The sequence below is a fragment of the Lethenteron reissneri genome, chromosome 25 (assembly GCF_015708825.2).
Source record: "Lethenteron reissneri isolate LAM-NWPU_2019-01 chromosome 25, ASM1570882v1, whole genome shotgun sequence".
Lineage (NCBI taxonomy): Eukaryota > Metazoa > Chordata > Hyperoartia > Petromyzontiformes > Petromyzontidae > Lethenteron > Lethenteron reissneri.
The window spans coordinates 17,283,201-17,294,676 of NC_083803.1; the positions used below are offsets into that span (position 1 = coordinate 17,283,201).

An 11,476-nucleotide genomic window follows, 5' to 3' on the forward strand; every position below is an offset into this window, starting at 1 on the left:
TGCCTTGAACGGTGTTGCAGTTTACCGCACAGTTTCGATAAACTCAGGGTTTTATTATTGTGTTATTAAAAAAAAGGATGGACGATTGAGTGGCAGGCAAAGTGTGAACCAGCCCAGGGGACCGTTCTCCGCACAGATGATTTTTTGCGTCGCCTTCATCCAGCAGTGGTTAGATCACGATTGCTGATGATGATGATGGTGGTTGTGGTGGGTGCTGATGGCCGTGGTGTTACATCTCCCCCATGACAATGGCGACTTTCGCCTACGTCACCGTCCCCTCCGCACGGCCACATCGATTCGAGAATCGATGTTACGTAGGAATCGCCCCGCCCCCCGTGCGCCAACACTCGTCGATCCGCGCGCGGTTATTTAGCGGCGAGCGCGAATCGATTCCTCATTCTCCTCTGCCGCCATTTCGTCTCCTCCGCTCCTCGCTACCACCACCACGACGACGACGATGTCGACCACCTACTACGACGGGCACGCGTCCAAGCGCCTGAGAACCGATGCCGAAGGCAACGACATCCAGGCGGGCGTGATGGTGAGCGTTGGGATTGACGACTTGACGATGTTATAACGAGAAGCCGTTTCTTTCTTCCCCCCGCGTTGTGAGGCCTGGGCGCGAGGCTTCCCTCAGGCGAGGCGGCCATTGTGTGCACGTTGAGGCCGCCATCCCCCCCCCCCCCCGTCTTTATTGGTGATTTTTTTAACTTGATGGTTTAACGTGATGGTTTAACGTTGTTTAGCGACATCGCGGCGTATAACTCGCAGATTTCAGTGCCGAGTTGTGTAAACATATATTGCGAAGAGCCTGTTGGAAATGTACCACGCGGCCATGCGTCCCTCGGCTCTTTGCGACACGTCGCCTGCTCACACTTAGTAAAACGCGTTTTGGTAAACAAAGATTAATGTTCATTAACTTTTGGCTGTTTCCAGTGTATTTTAAGACGGCGTTTTCTCTTATAAGGGTGGGTATTCTCTGTGCACAACGTTAAAATAGTAATTAAATTAAAATACCGAGATGTTAAATGCCCCGTGTAATGGCGTCGTGGGTAGCGCGCGGCGTTTTCGCGAGAGAGAAAAAACCCCAATGTGATTGAAAACTTTGCGGATTAATAAAACATGTACAGGGTCTACAAAAGCGCACCTGGCCGTGGAGATGCGAGTTCCAGAGTTTATAACTCCAGGGCCGTTTATATTTAAAGTTAAACTTGCGAACGTTCTTAGCGATTACTGAAATGATGTCACCGAGCAGTGGCCATTTTTGCCAAACGGATGCAGATTTAAAAGCCCTTTAATCCAAGTATCTGCTCCGATATCACTTGCCACTGTTAGCCGTGGCCCGCAATCACCCGGTTCATAGTGGAACGCGCGTTAAAAACACTGCACCACTTAGCCATGTCCGTCTTCTCCGTATAGGAGAAAACAACAGCTTTGCAAAATGGACGTATTGAGTGTGCTTCCTTGTCGACGTGTACAGGACACGTTTGAGGACCCACACAAGCCTCCACCGTCGGCTGTGGTTCACGTACGGGGACTCTCGGACGCAGCCCTCGAGTCTGACCTCGTGGAGGCCGTGCAGCACTTCGGCCCAATCAGGTAACCAGTCGGCAGCAGTTTGCCCGCATGGGGGAGGAAGCTGTATTATTTTTCGATTTAAAGCTTTCGTGATTGCAGGGATTCATCTTCTTGGTTCTTTCGGTAAAGTCACGTAGAAGGGAAATAATAAAAATAAAACCTAATAAAATACAATTCTCACGACGTTTCGGCCACAACACAAGCAGCCGTCCTCAGGTGAAGAACAGGGCCGTTTTGTTGACGCTGTCTTTCCGACAGACCTGTTCACCTGAGGACGGCTGCTTGCGTTGTGACCAAAACGTCGTGAGAATTGTATTTAATGATTTATTTATTATTATTTTATTATTTCCCTTCTACGTGACTTTACCGAAAGAACAAAGAAGCTGTATTATTGTGTTTGCGGACGTGGAGTGAACGTAGATCTTGGAAATTCGAGTAATAGCGATTTTCGGTTCGATAGCTCAAGAATTGCATAACACGAAAATACTCGGTGGTTCTTAAGCATGGGGTGGGAGATGCCCTTTCTGGGGGTGCAAGACGTGGCAGATTGTTTACAAGGTAAATAATCGAAACCCATTAAGCACAGGCACGTAAGTACAACTACTTTGTTTCATCAAACCTATATATGTATTAACATTGTACGTTTTTAAACGATTGAGAACCAAAGGGGGTGCAAGGCTGCAGTTAAAGCTCAGGAACCACTTCTCTAAATAAAAAGCCGTGACCACGTGGTGGTGAACGAGAGGGGGCAGCGTTGCCGTCGTCACGGCATAATCGGCGATGCCGTGCGTGGCTTGTTCGGGGCTTTCCAGCCTTAAGTAACCAATCAAAAAACTTTGTTTTTCAATTTCCCCAAGTCACGAATTATCTCCGAATTAAAGTGCTACTGCTGCTTTTGTTGTGCGTCTGAAAAAAAGCAGCACACATTCCACTGATTAGTAACCATGTAAAAATTAATCTTTTGTATTGAAATGGTGCACACATACCTTGTTTATGTATGTTTGAAAAGGCTTCGTTTATCAGTTGATACATCGATAGAAGAGGACTACATTACCGTCGATGTATTTTAAATAAAATTATATTGTTACAGTACATTAAATTCCAATGCACTACACTGCCAAACTGAAATGGGATGTAACATCTACCTCATCCAACCAATATCTACTCTGTTGCATGCGTTGAAACATTTTTTTAGATCAAATAAGGTGACTTGTAGCAGACCAATCTTCACTTTCCCCATTTTTTAGGCCATAATTAAACAATGAACATGGCTAATTTGTTTAAAATTAACAATAATAGTCACGTGTTTTAAAGTCGGCCATACTTTGAATAACCCACTCTTTGAATCATCCACTGCGTATAGCTACGTGGTGATGATGCCCAAGAAGCGGCAGGCGCTGGTGGAGTTTGAAGACCTGGAGAGCTCCCGCAGCTGCGTCAACTACTCGTCCACGGGCTCCATCTACGTGTGCGGGCAGCCGGCCTATTTTAACTTCTCCACCAGCCAGAAGATTTCTCGCCCTGGCGGCCCGGAGGATAACCGCAACAGCAACCACATCCTGCTCTTCACCATCCTCAACCCCATCTACCCCATCACCACGGTGGGCATAATTACCCTTATCGCAGCTGGATATTAACGTGAATAATTTGTTGGGTGTGCCACACGTGTTAATTTATACGAGTGAAATTGTATGTTTTGGATTACATGAATGGCTTTGCTAAGGAAATGACATTGATCCTGTTTGCTTTAAAGTCTACCAATGGCATTGAATAAACATTTTTTAAATACAATTATATTATAGACCTAATGTTGATTTTGGAAAGCATTGATGTCCTGTATGGCTCGATCTTAAAAATTCACTTAAAAAAAGCTTTTCAAATTTACTTGGAAATATATGCAAAATCACCTTGCTGTGTTTATGGTTATCTAGTCTAAATGTGTGCTCCATGTGGTCTTTTGCAGGATGTGCTTTACACCATTTGCAACCCATGTGGGCCTGTGCAGCGCATTGTGATCTTCAGGAAGAATGGCCTGCAGGCCATGGTGGAATATCCTTTTAACGAGATGCATAACTGTAACAATGACATGTCCACTATGTGTTTTACGTGTTATTTTGGATATGCTAAATGTATTGTTTTTAAAATGAAATAGTTTTCCTTAATTCTTGGCCACGTTTGATTCGGTTCAAAGCGCCCAGAGAGCGAAGTCGTCTCTGAATGGAGCGGACATCTATTCTGGCTGCTGTACTCTTAAAGTGGAGTATGCAAAGGCAAGTACAATCGATACATTGTACATTCACAAATGTGTGCACTACACCTGGGTTTTTTACCCACAGACCAAAGATGAATTTAATATTTTGAATTGTCCACTTGGTGAGCAATAATGCTGAATACACATACATGCCAATTCATTGCTAGATAAGGGCTTCCGCACTCGATGCCTGCTGTGGAGTTATTTGACTTGTGTGAAGGGTAAAGGTGTGGAGCATATGTGGCAGCATAGAAATACAATGCACCCAATGGAATTTACTGCATTGCTCTCTGCTTCCCACCACACGCCCACAAACTACAACAAACCATTATGCATGATGGTCATCCTTTCTATTGTCTAAAGTCAAACTTTTCCCAACTGATATTACCGTGAGGGTGGTTCTCATCTGAGCGAGTGCCGTGAGCCAGTAATGGAAATTTGCATCTAGTGGAAGAGTAGAGTTGGTTTTTAATTCAGTTTTATTTGGTGATCTGTGATTAACATTCAGAATACATCATTTTCATAACGAGGTTTTACACTTCAACATTTGAAGGTATACGATCAAGGCTAACACTTTACAGTACACGAGGAACACCACAAATAAATAATACTGAGTTAGGCAGAGCATGCCAAACATTTGCAAGTAAATAAGTTTGGAATTTAAATAGGCCACTGAGGGAAGTGATTTTTATCTGCAAACATGAAGGGCGCTTTTTCCAATAAAGGGGATAATAAACACATGATCTTAAAAACTGGTGGCAGATGACTGCTTAATATTTATGCTTGTAAATTTTAATGGTTTTATAGTTTCTATTTTTCCGAGCATTTATGCCCTATATGTTGGTCATGAATAATGTATTTTTCACCCTGCTGTGTCCTCTTTACAGCCGACCCGTCTGAATGTGTTTAAAAATGATTCTGAGACCTGGGACTACACCAACCCTGGCCTCAAGCAAGGTAAGACCATAGCTAGATTGAGCATATCAGAGCTGCAGTCTCTCGACATCTGTGAGCCCTCGGTGTGGGGTGACGTTTTTAACGCAAGGGTGTGCACGGCGTGATGAAACAAGTATTGACTATTTCTAGACGCAGCCGGCTTTGCTGTGTTATACTTGAAGATCCGTGCCAAGTAGGGGAAGTATGGAGCGTTCTTGAGAGGATAATGTAGCTTCTGCACTTGAGATTTTGGTGCAGAAAAATGGCACACCTGCACACACTTAGCACATTGGTGTACAGTTTACAATCTACAGTACTTGGTTGTTGTCACAGAAAGTTACTTAAATGCCACTCCCTCTTTTGTATAAAACATGCAAACACTGCAATTGTGTAGAGCTGGTCAAGGTATTTTCGTTTATACCTATGCAACATATAAGTAAATCTTAGTTTTTTAGCCCATGTTAAGCTTGCATAGTTTACTCTGGGCAGATTGGTTTTAAACTCTTGCTCGTGTACTTTGTTTTTCGAGCTTTGAACAACAATTTGGCAATATAAGTGGATCTTGTGAAAAACAGGATTCACAAGGCATATGGCTGGAGTGTTCAATAATCCATTGGATTATTTTTTTACATTTAAAGCTGGTGCCCTGGTGCTGGAATTGGTCCCCCCAGCGCATGCAATAGACATTGCCCTATTGCCATTAAGTTGGTGGCATTTTAGACTTTGATCAGCCTTGAAGATTTTCCCAGTGTAAAGTGCATATGGCCCATAAATGGCACTCGTTTGGTCTGGGTGTGGCAAGGCTGGGCATTTTTATATATACGGCATTACCAAGGTGTCTGTTGATCAGAAGTAGAGGCAAACTTTCACTGGCATATTTGAGGTGGACATTGAACGTTGCGTAGACCACGTTTTTATATTTTGTGGTTGCGAAACCTTGACTACATTTTGTGCTCGTGGTGTCTGGTACCAAGTGGAGAAGCTTAGAGGATGTCAGAAAGCGATATTTACGATTGAAAATATCACTTATAAAAAGTAACCCTTTTAATTTGGTACAATTGAACCTGAATAGGAAAATGGTATTCTTGTCCTGAGTACATTGTGTACACACAGATATTAGTTTCTGAAAAGGTAAGTCTTGCCACTTTATCAAGGGAGCTTTAGTGACATGGTGGTTTGGTTTTATCACCAAATTTTTGTAAGTGCTTCGAAGAGTGTTTTCGTCACTCCAACATCAACACGACAAGGAGCATCTGCGAGCATTGCCGCACACAGAAGCACACGCACGGAGGCAATTTGCAAGCAACATACAAGCAATCAAGCACCCAGCAGCAACAGCATCAACATGAACAGCAACAACAAGAACAGCGACATCAGCACTTGGAGGCACACGCACCGGGGACCAAGCAACCAACACGCTGCTGTCACGCATGCCCAACCTGCGCCCACGCCTGCAGCGCCACGCCACGGAACACGCGGTGCAGCACACGACTCTGCAGCACACTGCATCCGCTGCACTGCAACCACCACGGACGCTTGGCAGAGGCCATTCGATACCTGCATCCAGCCGCAGACACCGGGGGACACACGGTGCTACAGACCAGGAAACCAGCACTGCCATGAAGAAGCCAGGAACACTTTAAGAAAAAGGACAACATAACCCCGCATTCACCATGAATGGACTTGGAAATAAGCGAAATGGAATGTGTGCCGATGCATTTGGGGCTTAAAATTGCTTAGTTGGAGAATTTACCTTAATACTCGTATGTTTAAACTTTTGGGACGTTCTCTTTAGTTCTTTAGGTAAAGTCACGTAGGTATAAAATTTTGGGACATCTTGCTCAAGTTTTGTTTGTGACGAGGCTTTTACTTTGCAGATGCCAGAAACAATGCATTTTACATTGGTTTATAAGCGGTGATCTTTTCAAGTTTAAAGGTTTATAAGGCCCTGTTGCCCACAAATGCCCAATTTTAAGCCCCAAAACCAAAAGGGTCGCCGGAGAGTGAGGTATGGTGGCACGGACAACGTGGGGTGCATTTGTAACGAGTGTGGCTGCTGTGACGCAGGAAAGAAGGCACCAGCCTTTCTGTTGCATCCTCTTGCGATGGGTTATAAGCTGACGCCCAACTCTGAGCAACTTTTTGTTCCTGTCGAAGCGTAGACTACTGGGTAAGAACAAGCAAGCATTGCAGGTGGCAACCACGAACACTTGCTGACGCCGCATCTCGGAACAATTTGTTGTGCATCTGTACACCTCCAATAAATTATATTTTTTCTTCTTGCAATGAGCATTTTTTTATGCACTGTATTTTGTATGGTTCTTGTTATTTATGTTGTGCCATGTGAAATCTGCATTTTAATATGCTGCCGATTGTTTTATCAACAGACGCAAGCGCCCCCCCTTATGGAGTGTGCCCAGAATTTCTTAATGTATTGGTAATGTGACTGTTCTGGGTGCAGAATGAATATTTGGATTATGATATTTTGTGCAGCAATGAGCGCTTATGTTTCATCTGGGTGGATTTGGTGATCGTTTGAATGTTTTGGTTTTGACATTTTTTTTGTTTTCAGCGGAAAATGCAATGATGCCAGCAAAGCAAACTGCTCTCCTTGGCGACCATCCCAAAGCAAACGCTTACGGTGGTGGTGGCGAATATGGAGGTAATCCCCTTGTTGCGAATGATATCATTATGGTTTCTTTCAATTTGCTGTCGGATTGAAAACCTGCCTGTTGATAACATTTCTTATTTGGAATTGGTGTTAAGGTGTATCCTAAAAACCTATTTGTGATTAACAACCGCAACGTATGCTTGTGTTTTAAGAGAAGATATTGCCAACGGTTATCAGATGTATTGGGTATAAAAATATATATGCTGAATAAGAGCTCTAGCTTGGTGGGCCTCAACCTAAAATAAAAAATAGTTTAGTCTATTCCCTGGGCCTTGGAGTTTTCTGGACAAATGTTTTCCGGTGTCTCCAAGAAGCAAGGAGTAGAGTGGTTAATCCTGGGTTACTTGATCTAATAGGAAAGGGCACAAACGTGTAGATGATGGCTGTGGTAAATCTGGTTTTCAGAGAAGTTTATAGAGTTTCAGCTGTTCACAACGTGTTTCCCCCTCTTATGTGTTTGCGTGACAGGCTACCAGCAGCCGCCACCACCGGGCGTCAGCTACGGCAACGGATCTGGCGGCGGCCGTATGGGCATGGGTGGGGGAGGAATGGGTGGGGGAGGAATGGGAGGGGGAGGAATGGGCGGTGGCGGAGGAATGGGTGGTGGGGGAGGAATGGGCATGGGAGGAGGAATGGGCATGGGCAACCAGGGTGGGCCCCAGGGCCCCCAGGGCCAGCACATGCAGATGCAGGCCATGATGAACCAGCAGGCCGGCAACAAGGTCCTCATGGTGTACGGCTTCGATGCCGAGCGCATCAACTGCGACCGCGTGTTTAACATCCTCTGCCTCTTCGGCAACGTTGAGAAGGTGCGTTCGCTGGATGTTGTGCACATGCTTTGAAATTAGTCCCGTTTTTTTCCAAAGAGTCAATCGTGGTGCAGTGCTTATAAATGTGTGGTACATGTCGTGCACTTATCGTGTTGTATAAAGTGGGAGATTCACACGACCAAATTTGTTAACCGGTTGACAACATACACATTTGCTTTTTTTACAAAAATGGACTCTATGCTAAGTGTCTTTTGTGCATGTTTTATAATGGTTCTTCGGCCAACACTTCACGTTTTAACAATGCATTACAACCAACTTCTAGATTTTCCTACAAGCTGCACGATGCTGAACTGTGTTACGGGGGTTGTATTCTTGTAGGTTAAGTTCCTGAAGAGCAAGCCGGGAGCCGCCATGGTCGAGATGGGAGATCCGTATGCTGTGGACAGGGCGGTATCTCACCTCAACATGTCTCAGATCTTTGGAAAGAAAATCAACCTCTGGTGAGCCTTTTTGTTACGTGTTAAATTGGTCAATTTAACTCGTCATCCTGTTAATGTAATTGGATACTGCTTTCTCTTTAGAGAAGACACTTAATTTTTTTTGGTGCAATTGACTAATTTTAGGATGGTGAAAAAAAGAACTGATAAATACCATGACTAAACACTTGTCACACAGGTCATGAGGACCAATGGCTTGCTGTCCCCAGAGCCTTTATTGAAAGTGAAATTTGCACATGATTAAAAAAAAAGTGTATTTGCCTATTCCCCTCTTCCACCCTCGTCTCGGCAGTGTGTCGAAGCAGCAGTCGATTGTGCCGGGCCAGGCATACGAGCTGCCGGACGGCACCAACAGCTACAAGGACTTCACAGGCTCTCGCAACAACCGCTTCGCCAATGCCGAGAAGGCAGCCAAGAACCGCATCCAGCAGCCCACTACGGTGCTGCACTTCTTCAACGCGCCCATGGACATCACGGCTGAGATATTCATGCAGGTTCGTGCCACCGGCCCTTCAGCCTGCCAGCAGCTCAAAAGGAGGAGTGCATTCGGTTCTTTAAGTTTTCCCAGATTAAGTTTATAAATATTTAAGTCCAAAGTTAGTGCGTGAAACAATTATGGGTTTTTAAGATCAGCCTATTGATATTGTGGCGTTTGTGGTGACTGCCATGGTCCCTATGATGGGCAAAATGTAAAATGGTGTAATGTAGTTTTCTTTCAGCAGTTGAAACATAAAATGTATAAATAATGTAGTTGATGTTCCAAAGGGACTTTTTTTTACAGATGAGACAAACGCCTCACATGAATTTGTCCTGTTTAATACATTACTATTCATTCGCATTCAAAAGGTTTACATTTCAGTGTTTATACATTGTTTCTGCAAATGGTTGCATTCCCCCTGATTCTATGCTTGGTGTTAATAATCTGAGCACTTTGAAAGACTGCTCCAAGCTGGTGAATGTAATCTTAAAATTGGACAATGGGACAAATCTCCCAAGTGCTTTACCAGTGCATGTTAACTATTACCAACTATAACGTGAATGCTGCCCGTTCTGTCTTTGCAGCTGTGTGATGAACTGTCGATTGCGAGGCCCCTTTCTTTCAAAGCGTTTTCTGGAAAAAGTAAGTCCCGCAAAGTATATTTGTTTTTTATATGACATGTCATGGCACAAAATAAATCGAGCGTGTACTGTATTCTCCATACAATCGTCACTTGTATTACAGCACGACACCAGATTATCTGCAATGTGTGATATGAGTCGATGCTAAAGAAACCTTGTGAGAAATTCTCTCCCAAGAGCAATCCTTGGTATTCGCTCGCGCCCTAGCTGACTGGTGCCTTCCTGCTGCGCAATTCACCCACGACTGACACTACCCTTAAACATGGCAAAGGGTGTTGCGTTTTATGACCCAAGTGACTACATGAGTGATGGTCCGTCCATGTGTCCAGGCGATAAAAGCATGTCCGGCCTGATGGAGTGGGAGAACAAGAACGATGCCATGGAGGCTCTGGCATGCATTAACCATCATTCCCTGAAGAACGCAAGTAAGTTGTGAGATGTAGACATTTGTTTGGTGTGATTAACATTTCAGTGGTGCTGCATTATCAGCAAATCTTTGGTCATATGCTCTGTTGAGCACCTAATGTTAAGCTTTGGGTGTGCTTGTTACCATAGCACCATCTGTACACTGGGTGCATAGCAGCCTTGGGTGAAATTGCCGAAAGTCAAAGCAGTTTTAGATTGTTGTATTATATTAACAGGTTGTTATTTATGGTCTTTTGGAATTATGTATAGAATGGAATTGAAAATTGACATAGAAAGCACTTGCACTTGTCAAAACCAAATGTTATCTTAGCTCCCTGAACAGTTTGTCAACATTGACAAAGGCCCTCTTAAGAATCGTTTAATTGTTTTACGTTTTTGTGCTCCAGTGAAAACGTAATGTGGATGCCTTTTTTTGTCTTCTCAGATGGACCATACCCCTACACCCTCAAACTGTGCTTCTCCACTGCCCAGCATTCATAGAAGACAACTCAACATGTTCATGCTGTATTGAACATTGGCGTCATCATTATTGTCACTTTGTATAATTTGTTAATGTCCATCACTCTTAAGAGTTAACCGTGATAGATTGAAAGTGCAAATTGACTCATTTACATTTTAGTTGTCATTTTTGGAGGATGAATGCAGATTTTTATACTGACTGCACCGAAAGGTTTAAAAGGTTGCAGTAAAACATGCATTTGCTGTCTGGAAATGAAGAATGTTGAAATAAAAATAATAAAAAAGTTTTTTTTATGATTTATCTCCTTAACCTGCCGAGTTTGTCTACAGTGTGCATTGCTTTTTTGTCCATTAGCTCAGACCAGATTTCACTTGGCAGTACTCGGGTGCCATAACTTTAGCGGCTCCAATTAATGTGGCCAAAAACAGTTGTGTGATGATCATTTACAATTCGAGTGTTATCAACCTGCTCATAGCGAAAGTTTTGCTCCCACGAGTGATACTCTCTGCTGTCGCCCATGCACTAATATTGCCCATTTAATTTCATAATGGGGAGCTCTGAAATGCCAAAGACCTTGGGGCTCGTAAAAATACGTCAACTCATTTAAAATCCCATTGAAAACATGGGTTGCCATTTTGTTATAGTACATGTCTTTAGCAGGTAGTACACTTGAAAACATAAACCCCAAGAGAAAATAGAACGGTGTTTGGAAAAAAAACATAAGCATGGAGAGAGATGCATGTTTAAAATTGAACTGGAATAGATTGA

The 11,476-nt window shown here is 43.6% G+C and overlaps 1 protein-coding gene across 1 annotated transcript; it reads left to right on the forward strand.

Annotated features, from left to right (window-relative positions):
* The first annotated feature begins 352 nt into the window (after nucleotides 1-352).
* Nucleotides 353-11,017, forward strand: LOC133347353 (heterogeneous nuclear ribonucleoprotein L-like). Its single transcript, XM_061559561.1, has 13 exons — nucleotides 353-541; nucleotides 1,481-1,599; nucleotides 2,942-3,179; nucleotides 3,542-3,627; nucleotides 3,752-3,848; nucleotides 4,717-4,786; nucleotides 7,338-7,427; nucleotides 7,905-8,245; nucleotides 8,585-8,706; nucleotides 8,996-9,197; nucleotides 9,766-9,823; nucleotides 10,152-10,247; nucleotides 10,673-11,017. Exons 1-13 carry the CDS (start codon nucleotides 458-460, stop codon nucleotides 10,726-10,728), a joined length of 1,659 nt encoding a protein of 552 aa, XP_061415545.1. The 5' UTR covers nucleotides 353-457; the 3' UTR covers nucleotides 10,729-11,017.
* The last annotated feature ends 459 nt before the right edge of the window (nucleotides 11,018-11,476 follow it).